The 23,872-nt window shown below is 44.7% G+C and overlaps 1 protein-coding gene across 12 annotated transcripts in view; it reads left to right on the top strand.

Annotated features, from left to right (window-relative positions):
* Positions 1 to 23,872, top strand: part of TLE1 (TLE family member 1, transcriptional corepressor) — a 108,234-nt gene that overhangs the window by 80,352 nt on the left and 4,010 nt on the right. For all 12 annotated transcript variants that reach the window (XM_017872356.1, XM_017872354.1, XM_017872360.1 and 9 more), the window contains 4 exons: positions 953 to 1,029; positions 17,846 to 18,095; positions 19,775 to 20,022; positions 23,004 to 23,151. In XM_017872356.1, coding sequence (XP_017727845.1) covers positions 953 to 1,029; positions 17,846 to 18,095; positions 19,775 to 20,022; positions 23,004 to 23,151 — 723 coding nt within the window. The remainder of the gene's footprint in view (positions 1 to 952; positions 1,030 to 17,845; positions 18,096 to 19,774; positions 20,023 to 23,003; positions 23,152 to 23,872) is intronic.

Raw genomic sequence — 23,872 nt, 5'->3', positions numbered from 1 at the left:
CAGGGACAGGTTGGCCTGTTTGCCCTGCCTCTTACCGCTGTGCAAATGGTCTAATTTTTGACCAAGAAGACACAAAACTGCATTTGAAGGGGAGAATTGGCTCTGCGATCACTGATTGCATTAAGGGCATAAAATCCCACCATCATTTCTCTTGGCTGTTTGAAAAACGCCCCGCACCTTTCTCTCTGGTCCCCTCTTCACATAGCATTACCTTCACTAGTTTGCGGTGATGTTAAGATTCATTGGTTTTTCCTGATATTGCACTTGCAGGAGAGGCTGTGCAGTGGCGGGCAAAAGTGTTGAAAAGTAAGGTGGTCAGCTGAGAGACTAGATGCTATCCTTATGCTGCACAAAGTAGGGAATCCATGTATGAATGCTTAAGCATTAAATTAGACCCGTGGTATCCAACTGGGGATGATTTTGTTCCTTGAGGACATTTGATAATATCTGGAGACACCTTTGATTATCATAACTGGGGGTGGGAGGGGGCAGGTGTGGATTCCTCTTGGCACATCAACAGTAGGGGCCAGGAATGCTGTTCAACATCCTGCAATGCCCAGGATGGCCCCCAACAAAGAAAAGAACTGTTTGGCACAAAATGTCAATAGTGCTGAGGTTGAGAAATCTTAATACAACATATTGCTCTGTGAACTTGCTTGCCAGTCTAAGGGAGGTATTTACCATGGGGAAGTGGTTCTCAGTGCGCAAATAGATCACATCTCCTCTCTACCTCCTAAAAAGGAAGTGGGTCTTGTGGCGTTCAGAGGTGCTTATATTACCTCTTGCATAGTAATTAAAAGAAAACACTATTGTCTTTCTTTTAATTTATTTTAATTTATTGTTCCCATTGAAGTTGCTTTGGGGATCTATGAGTTTCTAATGAAAGGTATTGATGTTCACAAAGTGCCTGCTGCAATAAACTGAGTCTGCAATGCCTTATTTTTGTCTCCAGGTGGGGTTTGATCCTCCCCCTCACATGAGAGTACCTACCATTCCTCCAAACCTGGCAGGAATCCCAGGGGGGAAACCGTAAGTACCTCAAAGACCTTGGTTTTGTTTTAAAGGTGGTTACTCAGTCATTGGTATTAGCAGACTAGAATTCCAAAGGGAGTACAGGCTTGGGCGTTTCCAAGGAGATTTCTGGTGTCTTCCTGAGGAGTGTTAACACTTTCTATAAATAGGCAACTTGTAGGTGTCATGCCTCTGTATTCTCCCTGGGGGTGATCTCCTAAGTTCAGTTATTTCTAGAGAGAAACTGTTGGAGATGAGGACGAGGTGGGAGGAAAGCGCTGGAGGTGTCTGGCCCTCTTTGCTTGACCCCTCAGAAAGCTGCTCTGCTCTGCCATTTGGTTAGAGGGCAGCTGATGGAGATTCCCAGCTGTGCTGTGCTGTGGGCAGTCAGCTGTCACGAACTCTTGCAGGCTTAGACATTCGAAATGTGTCATCTCTTTACCCAGCTCCGTGCCACCTTTTTCTTATTTTAGTGCAAATGAGAGTTACTTGAAGGGTAGGTTGTGTTGCATGCCAGCACCCCGGGTTTACCCCCAAGTAAAGTTTTGATGAGTGCTCCGAGAGATCTAGAATTATAAAAAGCAAAGTGGCTTCGTGGGGAAGCAGGAAAAGTTGACGTTCATTTTGTGTTCAGTGCACAAAAGCATTGGAATTTGAAAAAACTCAGTTGGCTATTCTTCCTGGGTCACTTTAAAAATTGCTTCCTTTTCATCTTGTTAGTAATTAGAAGTGTGGTTTCAAAGAATTCCTAAAGTTCTCACATTTTTTAAACAGCAGAATTGAAATGTGAAGGTCTGCTTTGCTTAGCAGCAAAACTCTGCCTTCTCCTAAGATAGAAAATAGCAGAGGCCAGGCACGGTGGCTCACACCTGTAATCCTAGCACTTTGGGAGGCTGAGGCGGGTGGATCACCTGAGGTTGGGGGTTTGAGACCAGTCTGGCCAATGTAGCGAAACCCCGTCTCTGCTGAAAATACAAAAATCAGCTGGGCGTGGTGGTATGTGCCTGTAATCCCAGCTGCTCGGGAGGCTGAGGCAGGAGAGTCGCTTGAACCTGGGTGGCGGACGTTGCAGTGAGTGAAGATCACGCCATTGCACTCCAGCCTGGGCGACAGAGGGAGACTCTGTCTCGAAAAGAAAAGAAAAAATGGCAGGTCTTTGCAAATTTAGTTGTTTTTCCTTTCTTTTCTTTTCTTTTCTTTTCTTTTCTTTTCTTTCTTTTCTTTTTTTTCTTTCTTTTCTTTTCTTTGTTTTGTTTTTGAGACGGAGTTTCACTCTTGTTGCCCAGGCTGGAATGCAATGGTGCGATCTCTGCTCACTGCAACCTCTGCCTCCCAGGTTCAAGCATTTCTTCTGTCTCAGCCTCCAAAGCAGCTGAGATTACAGGCACAAGCCACTATGCCTGGCTCAATGTATTTTTAGTAGAGATGGTGTTTTATCATATTGATCAGGCTGGTCTTGAACTCCTGACCTCAGGTGATCCACCCGGCTCAACCTCCCAAAGTGCTGGGATTACAGGCGTGAGCCACCGCACCCAGCCGATTTTTTTTTCAATAAAGGTACGGGTGCTACATGTCTTAGGCCTTCAGTTTGTTTTTGTCATACCCTTGCCTTCATGTGGTTGCTTTCAGCTTTTATCAGTACGTCACTTGCACGTCACATTAGTGAGTTTTTTATTTTTAGAAACAGGGTCTTGCTCTATTGCCCAGGCTTGAATGCAGTGGCACAATCATAGCTCATTGCAACCTCGACCTCCTGGGCTCCAGCGATCCTCCTATCTTGGCTTCCTGAGTAGCTAAGACTATAGGTGTCTGTTACCATACCTGGCCAATTTTTAAATTTATTTTTGTAGTGACAGGGTCTCCCTGTGTTGCCCAGGCTGGTCTCAAACTCCTGGCCTCACACGGTCCTCCTGCCTTGGCCTCCCAAAGTGCTTGGATTACAGGCATGAGCCACTACACCCAGTATGGTGAATTATTTTGAGCAGTCCACTCAGCTGCCCTGTCATCCTTGGTGTGGTTTTGATAAGAGCCTTGTTTCAAATAAACCACCAGCATGAGATAAAATTGAATTTCTTACCCTGTCACCTGCTTTTTAGGATAGGAAAGGCGATTCCCATTGCACTACTTTTCATGTATTATAATATCTCTTTCACAATAATTTGATTCATGATGAAATGAGGTTTTTGTCTACACTAGGAATCAGTAGCGATGTTAGGAATTTAAGATGACATCTGTGCCCAGTGAAGGGAGTCAGGGGTAGTATTGCTCAATGCTCACTTAGCTGGTAGTTCTCTTCCAGTTGAGTACCCATGGACTAGTTACTACCCGGTGTGTTTTCTTGGGGATTTGGGAATGCCCCCCTGCTTCCAGCCTGGGAGGTCCTTGGGGCACTTGTGAGCATTTCCTGTCTGTGGTTGCCAGCGGTGTTGTAGCTATTGTGTTCTACTGATTGGTGAGTGGATAAAGGGCAAACCGGTAAAGTTGTGATGAGAAGCAGTAATACCAGTAACTGATGAACCTTTGGTGGAATAATAGGGAAATAAGGCCAAGTTCAGCTGACCCTTAGGGAAAGTTAGCTTCAAGAGTTAGAGGTACAGGGTGTGTGTTCAGCTGCTAAGCCCCTACCTTGGGTGTAACTGAAGATGCAGTGAGGGAAGGCGGGTGAGCAGAGCTATGAGCTGTGATGCTAGGGTGGAAGGCTGATAGGTGGGCACAGTTAAATTGGACTCTGTTCCTTATATGTGTGTGTGTGTGTGTTAACAGGATCAGTTGTAAGATAGAATTAGCATCGTGCTTATTAGAGTTAAGTATTGATGTCCTTGGCTTGTGAGCACCTTGCATTTCTTTGGGTTCAAAGCTGTGCAAACTAGAATCACAATGTGCCTAAGGACAAGGACAGTGGACACAGTGGCCAATGTTGTGAGACTATGTCAGGGTACTTTTCTCATCTTGGTCAAAGTGGCCGTTGGCCTTTGGATCTGAGCAATCATTGCTCTCTCTAAAATAATTAAAATCTCTCTCTTTATTTTATTAATTTATTTTATTTTATTATTATTATTTTTTAGAGACACTGGGTCTCCCTGGGTTGCCTAGGCTGGTTTCGAATTCCTGGGGTCAAATGATTCTCCTGCCATGGCCTCCCAAAGTGCTGTGACTACAGGCATGAGCCACCGTGCCCAGCCCTAAGATATAATTTTTTTAGAATTCTCTTTCATGTTGAGCCATATTATGTTGAGAAGATAGACTAAATATCAGAAGGAAAAGTGAGCTTTGCCATTGTTGCCCAGGTCCTGGGCTGCTATAAAACTACTGTGTCTCTCTCTCTCTATCTCTCTTTTCTCTTTCTATGTGTGGTAATGTGTAATATATATATATATAATTATATATAAAATATAATAGTTATATTTAAGTCTAGGGTAAATATGTTGCACAAGTACGGGTTGTTACGACTGTATACATGTGAATTTTGGTTTCGTACCCCATCAACCATCATTACAGTAGGATTTCCTCCTAATGCTATCCCTCCCCCAGCCCGACCACCTGCTGGAAGGCCCTGTGTGTGAGTTCCCCCACCCCTGTGCCAAGTGTTCTCATTGTTCAACTCCACCGTATGATTGAAAACATGCGGTGTTTGTTTCCTTCCCTTGTGAGAGTTGCTGAGAATGATGGTTTTCCAGCTTCATCCATGTCCTGCAAAGGAAACCATGAACTCATCCTTTTTATGGCTGCGCATAGTATCCCATATGTATATGTGCCCACATTTCTTAATCCCAGTCCTATCATTGATGGACCATTTGGGTTGTTCCAAGTCTTTGCTATTGTGAATAGTGCTAAATAAACATATGTGTGCGGTGTCTTTATAGCACATGAATTTATAACCTTGGGTATATACCCACGTAAGGATGGCTGGGTCAAATGGATTTCTAGTTCTAGACTTTGAGAATTGCCACACTATCTTCCACAATGGTTGAAACTAATTTAACACTCCCACCAACGTTGAAAAGTGTTCCGTTTCTCCACATCCCTCTCCAGCAATCCTGTTGTTTCCTGACTTTTTAATGATCTCTATTCTAACTGTATGAGATGGTATCTCATTGTGGTTTGATGGCATTTCCCCCTGATGACCAGTGATAGATGAGCAATTTTTTCCCTGTGACCTGTTGGCTGCATAAATGTCTTCTTTTAGAACTGTCTCTTCATATCTTTTGCCCACTTTTTGATGGGGTTGTTTTTTTCTTGTAAATTTAAGTTCTTTGTAGGTTCTGTGTATTAGCCCTTTGTCAGATGGGTAGATTGCAAAATTTTCTCCCATTCTGTAGGTTGCCTGTTCACTCTGATGGTAGTTTCTTTTGCTGTGCAGAAGCTCTTTAGTTTAATTAGATCCCATTTGTCTATTTTGACTTTTGTTGCCATTGCTTTTGGTGTTTTAGTCATGAAGTCCTTACCCATGCCTATGTCCTGAATGGTATTACCTAGGTTTTCTTCTAGGGTTTTTATGGTTTTAGGTCTAACGTTTCAAATTTTAATCTATCTTCAATTAATTTTTGTATAAGGTGTAAGGAAGGGATTCAGTTTCAGCTTTCTACATATGACTGCCCATATTTATCTATTAATTAGTATGAGAGAACTTGCTGTTCTTACTATTTAGTAAAGTAATATTGCCTGAGGCAGTGCTGCTCAAACCATTTATGGTGACCAGTTTTTTCCTGAGTAAATCAAAGATGGAGACATTTGTAACCTACAATACAAGTGAGTAGGAGGAAAAAGATACAAAATCTAAGTCCATTTTTTGTTGTTACAAGAGTCAACAGCCCTAAGTCCTCAGGTTGCTGTGCGTACTCTTGATGACTACACTCATCTCACTGCAAACAGTAGCCAGTGTTTGCTGACCACACGTTGAGTAGGGCTGGTCTGAGGCACTTAAGAGAGATGAGGACAAACTCGTGTGTCCAGGGTAGAGTGAACAAGGCGTTAAAGGTTATACAAATAATTCTCTGAAAAATACCCATGGAAAGAATGCTTGGGTGAGGCAGACAGAAGGCACAGTTGCCTTTCATAGACTGAGTGTGAACTGTCAGGCTTTATGTGCGATGCCAGGCGTGCTCCAGGAAAGAGGGTGCTCTCAGCCTTCTCTGCCCATGGGGGCTTGATGATGTCATTAAAAGAAGAGTAAATATCCTAGTTTAACTTGTGATACGTGCTCTTGAGGCAGAGCAGTGGGTGATAGGGAGACATGTAAATAAGTGACCAAAATTAGAGTCAGAACGACTTCCGTGGGGTGGAGCTGAAGCTGAAGCACATGCAGGAAGCATTAAGTTTCCCAGGGAACTGGGGAGGGACAGTCTGGGTCATGCACAGAGAGAGAGCTTGAGGGATGAGAGAGAGAGCTTGAGGGATGAGAGAGAGAGCTAGCTTGAGGGATGAGAGAGAGAGCTTGAGGGATGAGAGAGAGAGCTTGCAGATGGATGAGTGCCTCCTGAGTGTTACCGCCAGAAGAGTTCAGTTGGGGCAGGAGGGACTTTAACATAGTATAAATGCTCATGCATGGTTCAAGCCTGCTAAGATAACCCGTACAGTGACTATGTGCCTCTGACCGTGTGTGTCGTTTGTCCAAGGACAGGGGACCTGCTGCTGCCCAGAGCAATGCATTTTCCATGGCTCTGTGAAAACTCTTCTAGCCTTTGAGCTGAATCTGTCTCCTTGGAACTTTGACCCCATCAGTCCTGGCTCTTTCCTACCCCCCGAGACCACACAGCACACTGCTAATCCGTCATCCCCATGGCAGCTCTTCAGTGTTTGGAGACCCCCACACCACCCTGAGGCTTCTCTTCTGGCTAGAATTTGTCTGGCGCTTCAGCCCTCTCGTGGGCCATGATTTAGGGTTCCCACATCATCTGCTCACTAAGATCTAGACCCCGTCACTTCCTTTCCATCCACACTTTCACGGATTTTATTGAGACCTCCTGCATAGGCATAGGGGGCCCCACTGGGAGTTCACAGCCTAGGATGGGGTGCAGGGAAGGAAAAATTCTCCTTTGCCCTCTGAGTCTGCAGCTGGGCCTGAGAATCAAACTGACATAAGATAGATTAACAGGAGAAATGCACGCAAGTCTTACTAAGAATTTTGGTGTACATGGGAGTCTTCACAAGGAAATGAAGACCCGAAGAAGTGTCCAGAGCAGGCAGCTTGTATCACTTTTTTTTGTTTTTGTTTTGTTTTGTTTTGTTTTTGAGACAAAATCTCGTTCTGTCATCCAGGCTGGAGTGTAGTGGCCCAATCTTGGCTCACTGCAACCTCTGCCTCCCGGGTTCAAGCGATTCTCCTGCCTCAGTCTCCCAAGTAGCTGGAATTAAAAGCGTACACTACCATGTCTGGCTAATTTTTGTATTTTTAGTAGAGGCGGGGTTTCACCATGTTGGCCAGGCTGGTCTTGAATTCCTAACCTTAGGTGATCCACCCGCCTTGACCTCCCAAAGTGCTGGGATTACAGGCATGAGCCACCATGCCCAGCCTTGTATCACTTTTATACAAAGAAATGACAAATTTGTGAAGACATAACAAGAAAGAGTTTTGGGATGGAGGCAGTAAATTGTGGTTAGGTAACTAAGAGATAGATATATTGGCAGAAAACTTGTGGGAGACAAAGGTTATTTTGGTAAGTTTATTTGTACACATCCCTTTTAGTGTTGATTCCCAGACTCTGGTGATAAGGCTGTTCTTCTTCTGTTTCTGGTACAGGGAGGGCACCTTTCTCATGGGAAATTTTATGACCTGTTTTTGTATAGAAAGAGGTCAGGAAGTCTTTCCTGGATCTCTCATTTCTCAAGTGTTTTCAGCTCAAAATAACCAATATACCAAAGGGGCATATTTGGTTGTGGCATATCCTGAACTCCTTCAAGGGGAACATGAGTTAAGTAATCACAAAATCAAAGGCAGAATTGTGGACCCCCATGCTACCACAGAGCTATTACAGAGGAGCACTGTTCTAGAAAACCTATGACAGGGCATGGGGGACTGATCCCATTGGGGAGGGTCAAGCAGGGATTCCCTGCCGAAGGGTTTTCAGAGTTGCACTAACCCAACAGGGGCAGGGGCTGAACCTCTAGGTGGAGAGACCAGCATGTGCAAAGGCCCTGTGGCTTCACATTGTTGTCAATCAGAGTGGAACAGAGCAGATGACTTGCAGTGCTAGCATTCCACACTCTTGTTTCCAATGTTAAGATGACAAGATCTCAGTAGGGTTTCCCAACCACCCTGGTCACCTTCCCTCCTCTCTCATACCCATTCCAGCCTCCCCTGACTTCTTTTTGTTAAAGCATCATTCCCATTCCCTCTGACATCTGAGCCCAAATTTTAGTGTTAGATTCTTCCCTATTTAACTTTTTTTTTTAATAGTCTTATTCTTTGTTAAAATTCTCACCTTTCTCATGCCCAGTTTTGTCAGTAAAGTCCTAGATGAGTGTTATCTTTCTTCCTCACCAAATTGCTGTCAGTTTATTCTTTATTGTAAAGCACTTGTCAGGGCCATGTGTTGCACAGAGGTCTTCAAAAGTTGAATATAGATTGAGCATCTTAATTCAAAAATTCAAAATCCAAAATGCTTCAAAATCTGAAACTTTTTGAGTACCGACATGCCACACATGGAAAATTCCACACCTGACCTCATGTGACAAGGTGCAGTCAAAACACACAACACACGGTTTATTCGGCATCCCCAAGGGAAAACTAAAATCACCTTCAGACTATGTGCATAAGGTCTGTATGAAACAGAAATGAATTTTGTGTTTAGATAGGGTTCCATCCCCAAGATAACTCATTTATGTTTATGTAAATATTCCGAAGTCTGAAAAAAATCCGATACTGGAAACACTTCTGGTTCTGAAGCATTTTGGATATGGGATGTTCGACCTGTATAAACCGACATGCCATTCAAGGCCTGTGGGTAATATCGCCCCAGCCTGCTTTTCCTGTGTCCTGTCCTGTGTGCTTTACATCCTGTGCTAACCCAATGGGACGAGTCTCTGTTCCCTGATGACTCCAGCCCCTGCTCCCTGGAGCAGCTTCCCTTCTCACTGGTCTCTTCCTGTTGAAGTATTTTCTGTCCTTCAAAGCCGGCTTGAGTTGCTGCCTCCTTCATGAAGCTTTCATGGATGCCTTCCCATCTATGGTCCCCCTCCAGTTGCTCCATGAAACATCTTATGACACTTCTCACACTTTGAGCTTGGATTATAATCGTGTACAGGCCATGTTTCTATCTACTTCCTCCCCAGGAGGATGGAAGTTCCCGAAGTCTTGTCCCTTGAGCACAGACACCCAGGAAACAAATGTTCATTGCCTTGAATAGGTGGGAGACAGGTCCAGGATTGTGTAAGACCCTGTGATTCCTTCTTTTCTCAAGGAGATCCTTGGTTCGCATTTTCGAATTATTAAGTAGTGTTGGTTTATAAGAGGTAACGCTGGGCTTGTTTTCACACCCTCAAGGCTGGATTTAATTGGTATTGTTTAGTTCAGCATAACTTGAATTCATTTTTGGTTTTAGGACATTTATTCCCCTGAGCTCTGCGGAGATCACTGGTAAGAGAAATTCCAAAGTTTAGTTAGACTTTTTTTTTTTTTTTTTTTTTCCTGGCACTGTAGCGCTGCTGTTCTCCCTCTAAATACCTGGGGGCTGTGCTCTACCTGCCTTATATATTAGCACCTAGAGGTCAGTAATAACTCAGGCTAATCATAGTTTGGCTTAAGAGTCTGGGGTAGTTACAGGTCCTTTCACCCTGTGTTTTAATGCCAGACATGTAATTTAGAAATCTTCTACCCACTTGTTTAGTGTTTAAATAAATCTTTAAAGTACCTTTTTGGTTTAGAGCCTAAAGGGAAAAGAAAAATCTTAACTACATTTGGGGTAAAATTGCCTCATAGGAAAACACTTGCAGCAGTGATTAGAGACCCTTTCCAGGCTTTTAGCCAAGAAAAAGTTTCAGTGGCCAGGGGCTTCCCCCTTTCACCCCACTTTTTCTGTTTCTGGCCTTCCGGTTTCTCTGTTTGTGTCTAGATTCCACAGCTCGCTTATTTAGTGGACTTGAACATTGATTCAGCCCTCTTTTTATTTGATGGGGTTGTATTACTCTGGGTTCTCCAGAGAAATAGAATGAATAAACCATAGATATGGATATGGAGAAGGAGTTATTTGGAGGGATTGACTCACATGACTGTGTAGACTGAGAAATCCCATGATTTATTGTCTGCAAGCTGGAGGCCTGGGAAAGCTGGTGTAGTTCTACTCCAGGCTGGGGCTCGAGAACCAGGAGCACTGATGATCGAGAGCAGCAGCAGGTAGATGTTCCGGCTCAAGCAAAGGGCACATTTGCTACTCCTCTAACTTTCTGTCCTGTCCAGGCCCTCAGTGATGCCCACCTGCATTGGTGAGGGGACCTTCTTTACTCAGGTTAACTATTCAAATGCTAATTTCTTCTAGAAACAGCCCCAGAGACACACCTAGAAATAATGTTTTATCAGCCACTCTGGTGTCCCTTAGTCAATTTAATCAAGTTGACATATAAAGTTGACCATCTCAGTGATATTTGGGTAGGTTTTTTTTTTTTTTTTTTTTTATCAAATGCTAAAATAATATGCCCATTCTGTTCCTTATTTTGCCATGTGGGTATTAGTTTAATTTCTGTTTTCTACCTTCTGATAATATAGGAATATGCCGTTTAATTTTTTGAGATTAAGTTGAGGTGAGGCCCTTCCTTTTAAAAGAAAATGAGATGGGGATGTCCAGGGTGACCTCGAACTCCTGAGCTCAGGGGATCCTCCTGCCTCAGTCTCCTGAGTAGCTGGGAAGACCTTCCTTTTGATGTCAGTTGTGTTTAGCTACAATAACTCCTCACTGGACTTCTCTCTCTCCCTCTTCGCCTTGTCAGAAATGACATTTGGTTTATGGGATATAAATTTAGTGTGTATATTTCTTGCTTGGATGATGCTCGTTTTTGTCTGTAGTGATAGTTCCTTTGCTGGAATTTTTTAGTTTAGCTTTGAAATAGCGATATATTAAGCCTCTTTTTGTTTTACTTTTCATCCAAGAGTTTCTCCGTTTGTATCTTTGCCCTGGTGAGGAGCCTTGTTCCTGCTCCAGCACACTGAGAAGTTTGGAAATGTATAATGGATAGAGGAAGTTAGGTCCTAGAACTCAGAATCTTAAATGTTGACTTTGGCTGGAATAGCTCCTTGTTTATCAACTTAGGTCATCTGTTTCGTGTTTTCTTTGCTTGTAATCTTCTTCTACATATCCATTTTAGGAAGTTTTGTATTTGCCTTTAAAAAAATATATGAAAATAGAGTGTATGCATCTAAACAAGGAAACAAAGAGTCTCCCAACCTAATGCTTTGAAGTTTGATACTTACAAGTTAGTTGGTAATAAAGCCCTCTGTTAACATAGAAATGCCGTCTTCCAAGTAAGGTAGGAATTATACCCGTTCTGCATATTTTCTATTTGGAAGAATACGCGAATGGCAAAACTGGAAAAGTTTTGTAGATGTTATGGGTTAGATGTGCAGACCCTTAAAAAAATTTGACAGAGGGAGGTTTTACCTATAGCAGGTAAATTATACTTTCTTCTAAAATCTTAGAATAATGAGACTCTGATTTTCTTATGAGCTCCATGTCACTATTCCCCTCAGCCACCACCTTTATTAGTTTTCAGGCTAAGAGTATCTTCCGGAATCATAAATTACATTATTCTCATCCATTCTATAAGGAGCCCGGTTCCCCCAGCCCCCACAGTCACGCTCACAATGTGGATATGCCTCATGTTGCTCACGATGTGTGGGGTAATTGTCTTTGTCCTGGTGGGTCCCACGTTGTCCCTCTTGAGGGGATAACGTCACAGGTAGTGCTGACGTGGAAGCTAAGGTAAAGATTAACAGCTCCACTTTTGCAGCTGGGCTGAGCTGGAGTTGGCTCTACCGCTTGTTAACTGGGTGGTTATGGGCGAGTTACTTAGACTCTCCGCGCCACCTTCCCTCATCTCTAAACAGTAAGGGATAGTGAGCCCCTCCTGTGATGTGGCAAGCAAAGGTTGACTATATTGCGCTTCATAGTTTTCTTGAAGTACTTTCCCATGTGGCTTCATTACTTCACACCTCAGCGGTCCTGTTCATAGGCTAAGTTTTGTCAGTGCACTTTGTAAAAATGGGGAAATGAGGCTCAAGTTAGTTAGGCATGGTGCCCACATGTTACTAGTCACTAAACTGAAGCAATTGCTTGTGCCTCCTGACTTCTTGCACTTGACCGTGTGGGTCCTGCTTTCCAGGGCCTGGATGCAGGATGGAGTTTGTTCCATGTGACCTGTGGTTGCTTCTGCCACAGCTTGCTTGGGAAGGGCCCAGTGTCCACTGGATTTAGCTGACTTAGGGTAAAGCTATGGATTTCACTTCATTATTGTCATTGCTTTCATTGTCTTTTTTGTGGTCTAAGTCAGCTCTCCAGGGACTGCCTTTCCCCCTTAGGAAAACTGTTACCATCTCTTAGTGACATTTGGTTAATTGCTAGACATTGCCTGGGAAAAGTTGGCTGGCATAACCCAGGGGTTTAGAGAGGAATGCCCAGCTTTTTTTTTTTTTAGCAGATTTTCCTTACCATGGCAACTTTTCCTGTCTCAATATATAAGTGATTAGGTAACAGTAGACAACTTGTGTTCTGATCCATTGAGAGTGCCGGCTGATGAAACCCTCTGCCTACCCCTGAAGAACTCTGGAATGGGAAAGACAGAAATGTTCACCGTGTGAGAAATACTCTTAGAGAGGTTAGTAGGAAAGGTTAGGACCCTGGGAAAGAATCATCAAGGCTGGGGAGGTCGTGGCAGTCAGAGGGAGGGAGGAAGTGCGTGTACTTGGGAGGCAGGCAGTGCTGTTCTAGCAGGAGGGAACAGTTTGTGCGCAACTCGGAGATGTGACAGCATGTGGTATTTTAGGGGACTGGCCTGTTGTCCCACGTGGCTGGGAGTTTAAGGTCACATGAAGTAAGACTTGTTGACACTAAATTGTAAAGGGCTTCATGAGCCCTAAAGAGCTTGAAGAGCGAATGAAGGTTTTTGACATGATCGGATTTTTGATCCTTGTTGATATAGCTAATAATGTCACATCCAGAGTGCCAAATCCATAGGCAGCGGGGCTGGACCACAGCCGTCATCTCCGGGGTCTGTGGTTCTTCATTATTGTTTACTTGATTCTGCCACTGCAGTTCCTATTTCCAGCAAACCAACAACCCTGTAAACACCTGTTTTCCTATGACCACAGAACACAGCATAGTTTTATTAAGAGGAGCCTGGTCTGCTAGGAAAAGCAGCCTGCCCCTTGGAACACAGTCTTGTTTTCCAGTTCACCGCGGCTGCGAAGGAGCCCAGTGGGGACTCTTTGCTTTCAGTTCCTTCACCTCTGCTGTGTGCCCAGTAAATGAAAAGCCCCTTGCTCTTAATGGGTTTTTATTTCATTCAATGTTTGAATCTGTGAAGTCGAGTGGGCTTTATTCTTTTTGATTCTGACACCGGACTTCAGAATCAGACACAATCCTAATCTGTAGGAGCTTGATTCAGAAAGCTAGGTGGGGGCTGGGGCTCAGTTCTGAGGCTTTCCGAGATGCAGGTGGGCTTCACTGTGTGGCCCCTAGCGAGGGATCCAGGACTGACTTTCTGCCCTGCAGTTTGCCACGATTCTATCCAAACGTCCATCTCTACTCTTTGGGCGTTCGTTCTAGTCTTTACTGAATGCCATTTCCCCCACTCTCACCTTTGATGCTTTATGAATTTTGTGTTTTTCGTTGCCTCGTCACTGCCTTTGTGCTTTCCTGGTTTCCCACCCTGCGTCTTCCTCCCGTACCGCATTCCCTGACCCACATACTTGTCCACTGGTTGAGATAAAGCCCTCAATTCAATGTATCTTCACTTAGCATTTTCAGTCGTGGTGGTTCGATAACAATACTGTCATTTCCTGAAGACTCACTGCAGGTGTCAAGTGCAGTGTTAAGTGTTTTGCAGCTGTTACCACTTTAATCCTTACAGCAACCCCTGCAACCTCTATATTTTATTGTTATTCCTGTCTTAAGGATCACGAAACGGACACATTCTAGACTGCAGGCTGGCTGATTGGCAAGACCACGGTTGATGTGGCCAGAGAGCCAGAGAGAGGTTCATTTAACAGCAAAGTTTGGGCACTTGATTTGGCTGTGGACCTAATCTAATGTGGTAACTGGTTAAGAGCCTTCCCCTCGACTCTCTCTAAATAACTAAATGAATCTAAACTTTAAACATTGAAATACCATACACATACAGAAAGTTCATGAATCACATGTGTCTAGCTCAGCGACTTTTCACCAAAGGCAGCCACCTGTGTAACCAGCCCTTGGATCAAGGAGCAGAGCAGGATCATTGCCCAGAAACCCATCCCATGCCCCTTGCAGTCACCAAGGTTAACCACCACCTTGACTTTCAGTACTGCAGATGAATTTTGCCTGTGTTCGAAATTCTAGAAATGCAGTCATTTCCATGTCCGTTCTTTTGTATCTGGCTGCATTCGGAATTCAGGTGTGAGCGATATTCATGAATACTCACTATCTGTTTATACATTCCTCTTTCTGATTGGTTTTACTTTTCCTAGTTCCTCAACCAGTAGAGAAAGTTAAGTTTCCTTCTGGGATCCCTTCACAGTTGTCACGATGAGCCCTCAGTGTGGCCTTTTATCGAAAACGCCCTGTTATTATTATAGGTGAATAATTTCCTCCCCTGGTTTTTTCCTTCCAGTCGATCCCTCCTAAAGACCCATCTGCCCTTTGCGTTGCTCTGGTGTGTGCATTTGATTTGGCTCTCCAGCACAGCAGGCAGCACCAGCTTCCTGCGGGGCCCCCTGTGACTGATGTATTAACATCCATATGGGTTTCCCCTGGGACGGATGAGTGTTCACAGCTTCTGACAGCAGCTCGCTGCATTGTGAATCAATTTTAAATTGCCTCCGTATGATGATGATCGCAGGCCTCCTGTGCGTTTTAAAGAAGAGGACACCTGGGAGAGAAGTGGGTGTCTTCCAAAGATCAGACAGATCTCCCGTCTGTTACTCGGTGCATCTGTTTAATCTGGAACATTTAACTCTATGATAAGCAGGCTTCCAGTTGAAGGAAGATAAAATTTCCTTTCGCTGAAAAATCTGGGATTGCTGAAAGGGTGCCTGATGGAAACCCGGCCTTACCTGGAGGCACCCAGCTTGATTTGTGGTACACAGAGAGAAACTAATCCTCACATGTCATTTCTCTCATAGCACCGAGATCTTTGAGATGCAGTTTCCCCACCTTAACCACCATCCTTATAAATCATGTGCAACTCAATTGTTTTACTTTTATTTTTATTTTTAAAATTATTATTTTATTATTATTTTTTGAGATGGAGTCTTGCTGTGTTGCCCAGGCTGGAGTGCAGTGGTGCGATCTCGGCTCAGTGCAAGCTCCACCTCCTGGGTTCACACCATTCTCCTGCCTCAGCCTCCCAAGTAGCTGGGACTACATGCACGTGCCACCATGCCCAGCTATTTTTTGTATTTTTAGTAGAGACGGGATTTCACCGTGTTGGTCAGGCTGGTCTTGAACTCCTGACCTGGTGATCCACCCACCTCTGCCTCCCAAAGTGCTGGGATTACAGGTGTGAGCCACCGCACCCAGCCGAATGTGCATCATTTTATCAGTTGATGTAGAGTGAAAACATTAGCACTTCTCTTTTTTCTATCTTCTAAAGTGTCTTTTCTTTGTTTATGTTTTATCATGTCCCTAGGATCTTAGCTCTTGGAATTTAAATTAAGTTCGTTGGAGGAAAAAATATGCTTTGAATTTTGGTGTAGAAGTAGAAGTGGGTAACTAGGATTAGGTTTGTTTGTATTTAACAGGGGAATAAAATGGTAGCTTAAATAATGTGGAAGTTTATTACTCTCTTGCTCTCAGCAGCTCAGGGCAGGTATGACAGCCCCATAGTGTCGCCAGGGCCTCTGCATCCTGTCTTTCTGTTCTATCTCCCCAGCAACTTCTTCCTTCACTCCTTCCTCCCCATCCTTTCCCTCCCTCCCTCCCTCCTTCCTTTCTTTCCCTTCCTTTCTTCTTCCTCCTCCCCTCCCTCCCTCCCTCCCTTCTTCCTCCTTCCATTTTAAGTTCTGGATACAGTGCAGAATGTGCAAGTTTGTTACATGTTATACCCGTGCCATGTGGTTTGGCTGCACCATCAAAAAACCTCACGTACATTAGTATTTCTCTAATGCTATCTCCCCTTAGCCACCACCTCCCTGACAGGGCCCCAGTGTGTGTGTTCCGTCCGTTGTCCACGTTTCTCATTGTTAACTCCCACTTATGGAGAACATGTGTATTTGGTTTTCTGTTCCTGTGTAGTTTGTGAGAATGATGGTTTTATTTCATGCCATGTCCTTTGCAAAGGCATGACTCATCCTTTTTTTTATGGCGGTATAGTATTCCCATGGTGTATATGTGCAACATTTTCTTTATCAGGTCTATTCATTGATGGGCATTTGGGTTGGTTCCACATCTTTGCTTATCCAGCAATTGATTTCTGTCTTTGAATCAACCTGTGGGCGGGCGCGGTGGGCTCAGCTGTAATCCCAGCACTTTGGGAGGCCGAGACGGGCGGATCACCGAGGTCAGGTAGATCGGACCATCCTGGCTAAACACGGTGAACCCGTCTCTACAAAATACAAAAAACTGCCGGCGTGGTGGGGGCAGCCTGTAGTCAGCTACTCGGGAGGCTGAGGCAGGAGAATGGTGGACCCGGGAGGTGGGGTTCAAGTGAGCCGAGATCGCGCCACTGCACCAGCCTGGGCAACAGAGCGAGACTGTCTCAAAAAAAAAAAAAAAAAAAAAAGAAATCAACCTGTGCCCAGGGGGCCATAGGAGCAGTCATCCCTCTTGCTCAGGCAGTGGGGAAGGAAGAAGAGAAGAGGGCAGGATTGCTCCTCCTTTTATTTTTTGTAGGCATTATGGAATTCGGGCAAAATAGTTGAAAGTTTCAGAAGGAAGTTCCCTATCCCCATCCCTCCTCTCTTCAGTTCAGAACTTCCTCAAAATGCATCCAGCAGCTTCTTTTGACCTTCCATGTCGACATAGGCCGCTGGGCTAAAGAGGGTGGGAAGAGTAGCTTTTTTTAGTCTGGGCACTTTGTGGCACTATATATAATGGCGTTCCTGACCAACTGTGGCGAGGAAGATTGTTGAGTAGGAAACCAAAATCCGTTTAAAAGCCATTAAAATAATCTGTTATTTCCTTCCTTAAGCAAGAAGGTGAGTCCACTATAAACTGGTTTAGTGTTTTTTTGGTGTTGTGAGGGGGGTGTTTTTGCTATTGAATACACTGTCTACTCTGTTTAATTATTATTAGTTCTTAAGGGCTTCATCTTTAGCAGGGAAAATAATCATATAAAATTATCTAAGAACATAAAATTACACAAGATACATGGAAGGAGGTATTTTATGTTCATTTGGAAGTGCGTTAAGTGTTTTATAAGGAGATTTGAGGGAATGCTTTATAGAATGGATAAGAACGATTTAAATACCTTAAAAAATGTTTTAATACAGTTCTATGTATATGTCATTTGGTACACGCCAGATTTCTGCTATTAAATATTTTAAATTTGCACCATCAGTAAATACTTCAACTTGTATTGTTTTGAAAGGAAAATATACAAGAGAATCTTTCCTTTTTTTCATCGTTTTCATAGTCGTAGCACATTGCCGAGGTAATGCCTGCTTCCTCTGTAAATGTGTTTTCTGTCTTCTCTCCATTCGTTTTTCCAAAAGTGCATACTCCTTCCACGTTACTGCAGACGGTCAGATGCAGCCTGTCCCTTTTCCCCCCGACGCCCTCATCGGACCCGGAATCCCCCGGCATGCTCGCCAGATCAACACCCTCAACCACGGGGAGGTGGTGTGCGCGGTGACCATCAGCAACCCCACGAGACACGTGTACACGGGCGGGAAGGGCTGCGTCAAGGTCTGGGACATCAGCCACCCTGGCAATAAGAGTCCTGTCTCCCAGCTCGACTGTCTGGTGAGTGGACAGGAACTGGTGCACAAGGGCAATTTCTCCCTGGAGATTCAATAAGGAAATAGCTGTGTGGGCCTGGGTTTTATTCCCATTATGAGGAAATAGAAGCCCCTTCTGTTTCCTGTGTTGGGTATTTAACCCCCTCGGCCCCCCGTTTAAATGTGAAGGTTTCATTTGTTGCTGTTGTACTGGCTACATCCCAGAGTTGATGGATTTCTTTTTAAAAAATATTTTACAGTGGTTTACAGAGGCTCTCCTTGTGTATGGATGTACATTACAAAAGGGGGTTTCCCATTTAATGGACAAAAGCACAGCTTGGCCTGGACTCTGGTCCCTGCCATCCACTCAGTTTTTAATTTCCCTATAGCCTTTAGATAAATATAGAATAGTAAATATTTGATAACATGGCATAAAAACCATTCTGAACAGGGTAAGATCTGTGTTTTTAAGGGAGACCTGAGAGGGCTGGTTAGGTTTTATGACCTTCACTTCAGGAAAGGGTTAAAGGCTGTCACTGCAAAGGCCGGGGGCAGCCATCAACAAAATAGAGCGGTGAGAATGCTTTCCCAGAGTACCTAAGCCATGTCCGCTCAGAGCTTGAGAATACCATTTTGCATTTTTCAGGGACATAAAACATGTTGGGACATGTTCCAGTCTCTAAACCGTAACCCCAGGATTTACAGAGCACATACCACTGGCCTTAAGCAGACTCCGAGCTGCCCTGCCCTGCCCTGCCCTGCCCTGCCCTGCCCTGGCCATGGGGTCTGCCTGCACTCTGCTGTTGCAGATGGTGCCGTGTACCCACTCCCTGCCTGGAAAATTGTAAGGATTCTGGAGAGAGTGTTTCCAAAAAGCAGAGTGGCAGTGTTTCTGAAACACAGACTTGTTTTTAGAGTAGTGATTAGTGCCTTTTTAAAAAAACACAAATAACTTCAAAATGTCTTCATTCATGAAACTTGTATTTAAATATGGCCCAACATTCTATAGCAGTAGGAATATCCTTTGTTGAAGTCACGTGTTTAAGGTTTCTTTAATCTTTGAAAGACAGTCCATCGTGAAAAGCACGTAAGCAAACTTTAGCCATATCTACATCTTTCAGGGGTTGATCTTATGAGGGTCCCCACCCCACCCCTTCATATGTATTGGTTTTGATGGCAAGATGCCTGCTTTTATCAGGTTCTTTGGCCTTTGCATTGGGGCTTAAATATAATAGCAGCCACATGACAACTTGAGAAAGCAGCTCTGGTAAATTATTAGCAAGAATCCCTCTGACTAATGAAGTAATGTGCTCAGCATAATGAAGACCAAAACATAGACGGGGGCCTGCAGTTTCCAAGCAGTAAATGATGCAGGGTGATGAGGCAGATGTATAAACTAGCTTTGGAAAAGTGGTTTCTTCTCAGGGAACTGTGTGTACACCTGTACCTCATACCTAGATAGTTTCAGCTCTGTGATGCAGGACACCAGAAACAGTTATCTAAGCTCCTGTGAATTTGTTTTGTTTACTGTTTTGAAGGAGACAGTTGTACTTGGACCCCAATCTTGACTAGAGATCTCTTGCTCTGTTAGAGTGTCCGTGAAATGCCACTCTTTAACTCAAAAAACCAAGACAGCCATTAGAGAACATGGTGCTATGATTGCTCGGTAATTCATTATAGCAATGAATTATGTTTATTTTACAGAACAGAGACAATTATATCCGTTCCTGTAAATTGCTACCTGATGGCTGCACTCTCATAGTGGGAGGGGAAGCCAGTACTTTGTCCATTTGGGACCTGGCGGCTCCGACCCCACGCATCAAGGCGGAGCTGACGTCCTCGGCCCCCGCCTGCTACGCCCTGGCCATCAGCCCAGATTCCAAGGTCTGCTTCTCATGCTGCAGCGATGGCAACATCGCTGTGTGGGATCTGCACAACCAGACACTAGTGAGGTGAGCAAAGATAGTCGTCTAAGGAGGGGTTCCCTTCTTGAGCAGCTGGGCCTATTACCTCTGCTTCTCTCTGGCTGCCCGCGGCCCGCACAGTAAGAGCCTCTTGAATGCCAGGCGTGGGGCTAGATGATGGGGGAACAAAGACAACCGTGTTGCTGCCTTTGGGGGGCTTACAGTCTTGCTACTATGCCTGGGGTCACCGAGACGTTCTATCTCCTTGTAGATAGTCTGTATATCCTGCAGTCTGTATGTCAGCCCACATACAGACTCCAAACTTGTTCTAAAAATACTTCTGGCTTTTGCCAAGGGGTGGCCTAGTGTGGATTACACGGCAGCACAAAGGTCCCTTGCTACTAGATGTTTTGGGCTTTGGCTAGAACTTGGTGCAGACAAGAACCAACTGATAAAAGATAACAGAAAATCAACAAGGAGACATGAGAAGAGGAGATTCCATGAATTTCGCCCACAAAATGGTTTTAAAGTATCTCAATAATGAAATAGGAGACCTGCCCAGGGGTGGTTCCACACAGGATCCCGCAGGGTTTTGCCTCGCGTCCTGGCATCGGCCCTGTCACCTTAGCAGCAGCTGCAGTTCTGGTACCCTTGTGTCTCTCCTCAGCTCCCCACCAAATGCCCCTTCAGAAGTCAGTGCTCACACCAGAACTGTTCTCAAAAAGTCTTTTTAAAGTAAGCACGAATGAAACATGAAAGGTAAAATGAAGCATGTGTTTTACTCTTGTTTCGTCTTCGCTGGGAAGCCGTCCCTGCGGATGGTGCAGTTTGGGGTCCATGGCTTGTTTGGTAAGTCCCCACTCATGCTGCACAGAGAAGGCACGGGCTCCAGCAGTCATCATGACAGCTCACTCTCTTCAAACCTCCACTGTAGAAATCCATTAAGTGTCATTGAGCCGGGCCCGGTCCCTGCATGTGGGCGACGGTGCGGCAGTTATTTTCCTCTTCCGTTTGCTGAGTAGTGTAGGTGAGCAAAATGGAATAATGGAGCCAGAGCCGAACGCCCTCTCACCCTTTTATCCTAGCAAAAGTGACTTGTTTTTTCTTTTTTTAAAACTCCATAAGTAGCACTTTCAAAATATCAATTCCAAGCACTTTTCAAATATTCCTCCACTTAGTCCTCATGACACTGTCTTGCTATTTGCCCCATTTTATAGATGAAGTGCCTGAGGCTCAGAGAGGGTAAGTTACTGGCTTCAGGTTGCACAGTCGGATGTGGTGGAGCCAAGTTGGGGCCCAGGCATTCTGCTGTCTTCTCTGTGCTGCGATCCCTTGCTCCATGCCGGCTCCTGGGGAGTAAATACCTGTTGGATAGGATGGGGTAGCATCTTACAAATCTTTCTCTGGACCGCCCACAGGTGGCTAGTGGCTGCCGCGTGTAACAGGGCCAGGCACAGCCTATTGCATGTCTTTGTATCCACCGTAACCCAGCACGTTCTGAACAGTCATAGGATGTGCCTGAGAGTAATGCTGAAGTATATGGATGGAGAGAGGGCAGAGGGATGGGGGGCAGCCGTCAGGTACTGTATGTCAGCAGAGGAAGGTGTTTTCAGTCAATGAGGAACAGCGTTTAATGAGTTAGAAAGGTCCAAAGAAATCAGAGGGTCAAGAGATCACTGGATTTCCAGAGCTGTTTGAAGGGAAGAAAAGCAAGATTTTCACCAAGAGACGCAGCGACTGCTCCAAGCCTGGGTGTTCTGTGGGGATGTCTGGGAAGCAAGCAGAAACACTTGAGGTCCACCTGCACAGTCGCAGTAGAGGAGAGCGGACTCAGCCTGGATCCTAACGTGCAGAAGTTGGGAATGGCTTGCAGAGAGAAGATGTTTAAAGTGATGGTTCACATCTTGGCTTAGAATTTAGGACAGTAGTGGTGCTTTTTCCTTCCCTTCCACTCTTTAAAATCCAAGCGCAGGTTAAAAGTTTGGAGCTCTATGGGAATGATAAGGTGTGGGGATCCTGGAGGAAGAAGCAGCATGGAAACTTTCCTCTCGGTGTTGAAATCCCCACGCCGTTCTTTACTGGATCCCGCCTGGTTCCGAGGGTGGGTCTAGACTTTGTTCACCTTTTCTGGCTGCTCCCCCACCAGCTCCCTCTCAGCATGCAGAACTGAGTCCAGGACGGTCACCGTCCCTGCTGGGGCTTACACTGACCTCCCCTCAGCCGCTCTGGTCATTGCCTTGCACAGCGTCTGTGCTCAGCAGATCCCTGTTGGCTGATTGTTTCTGGTGGCGATTTTTGAATGAAGCACAAGGTTCTGCTTTAAAGAACAACTTTGTGCTCAGCTTGGAGGGAGAGTCTTGCTGAGGTGCCCATGGCAATTACCTCTGTCTCTGCCCAATGCCTGTAAGGTCAGGAGGCCGGCATGCGTGACCCTTTGTCTCTGCGAGTCCAGATTTCCTAATGCAGGGCTCTTTCTAACACAGAAAGCAAGGTTGAGTAAATACATGAGCTCATGCTCTGTTGGCATGTAGGGCATTGCTGTGTTGATCCACTCATGGAAACAGGAATGCTTCTGTCCACTCTGTGCTTGTAACGTCCCCATTTCTTTCTCTCATGGATTCAGGCCTGTACGATTAAAGAACAGACCTTTATCTTTCCGTAAGGAATACAATTGGGATTTTGTGTGTTTGTCTTTTATTTTCTATTTAACAATTAAACACTTTTCCAGAGCTGGCAAGAATTTTACCTTGCAGACGGATTTGTCAGAGTAGTGTATTTAACTTCTGGGTAGTGACCTGCAGTGGCATATTCCATTTCTTTAGCACCTGGATCGTGAAAAAAAGGAAAGACAATCAGCAGGTGCTGTTTCCCCTCCTCCCGGGGGGAAGGTTAGTTTGATCTTGCACATCAGCAGACACTGGCGGGATGACACACACACATGCACACACAGGGTCCAAAACTAACAACACAACAGTGTTTACCTTGAGCTCTGGCAGGAAATCATTATTAAATCTGGTTTGTTTTATCAGGCAATTCCAGGGCCACACAGATGGAGCCAGCTGTATTGACATTTCTAATGATGGCACCAAGCTCTGGACGGGCGGTTTGGACAACACGGTCAGGTCCTGGGACCTGCGCGAAGGGCGGCAGCTGCAGCAGCACGACTTCACCTCCCAGGTGACTGAGTGGCTTCCGCTTGCCCCAGAGTCTGGGAGGTGCTGGGGTGTGTCTTCCTCCTCACACCCTCCCCCCTTACCAGGATGTTAGTGGCTGGACAAACAGACAGGGCTGAATTTGAGATAACTAATTTAAAAACAACGACCACCACCTCCTCCTTCACGACCCTCCCCCCTACCTTCTCCAGAACTCCTAGAGTGGCTTTTAGAATCCTGTAGGTTAAGGGGTGTTCGCTGTTATATTTATATATGAGTTTGTTTAAGGGATTTGTGCGGTGAGGAATATATAGTTTTCCTTGGGCAGTATTTGATCGGTGGTACGTATTCTCACCATCTAATGTAGGAGTAGGAGGTGATTTTTTGATTCCCAAATAAATAGAGCTTGAGAAATGTGCAGAATGTCACTAGGAGTGGAGAGAACTCACAGCTCCTCTGAAAGTTCATTTATTTCCCCTGCACCAGAGAGCTTTAAAAATTGCAGAAATACCTCAGTGATACCCATTTTATTCCTCATCCTTTAAAAAATGAACTCATGGCTGACTAGATTTGCAGACTTTTGAAATAATATATAAATGGCACCTTTGTAGATTGTGAAAAATATTTTGATGCCCAGTGTCTGAATGTACACTTGTTTTGGAAAAAACAGTGTTTGCCGTTTTAAATGCTTTCTGGTGGTAGATTTGTTGCTTTGATCATGACTTGGCTTTTTTTTTTTTTTTTTT

The sequence above is a fragment of the Rhinopithecus bieti genome, unplaced genomic scaffold (genome assembly GCF_001698545.2).
Source record: "Rhinopithecus bieti isolate Rb0 unplaced genomic scaffold, ASM169854v2 scaffold_5948, whole genome shotgun sequence".
NCBI classification, from domain to species: domain Eukaryota; kingdom Metazoa; phylum Chordata; class Mammalia; order Primates; family Cercopithecidae; genus Rhinopithecus; species Rhinopithecus bieti.
The sequence above is the reverse complement of the archived record's forward strand: the minus strand, read 5'-3'. Positions and strand labels throughout refer to the sequence as shown.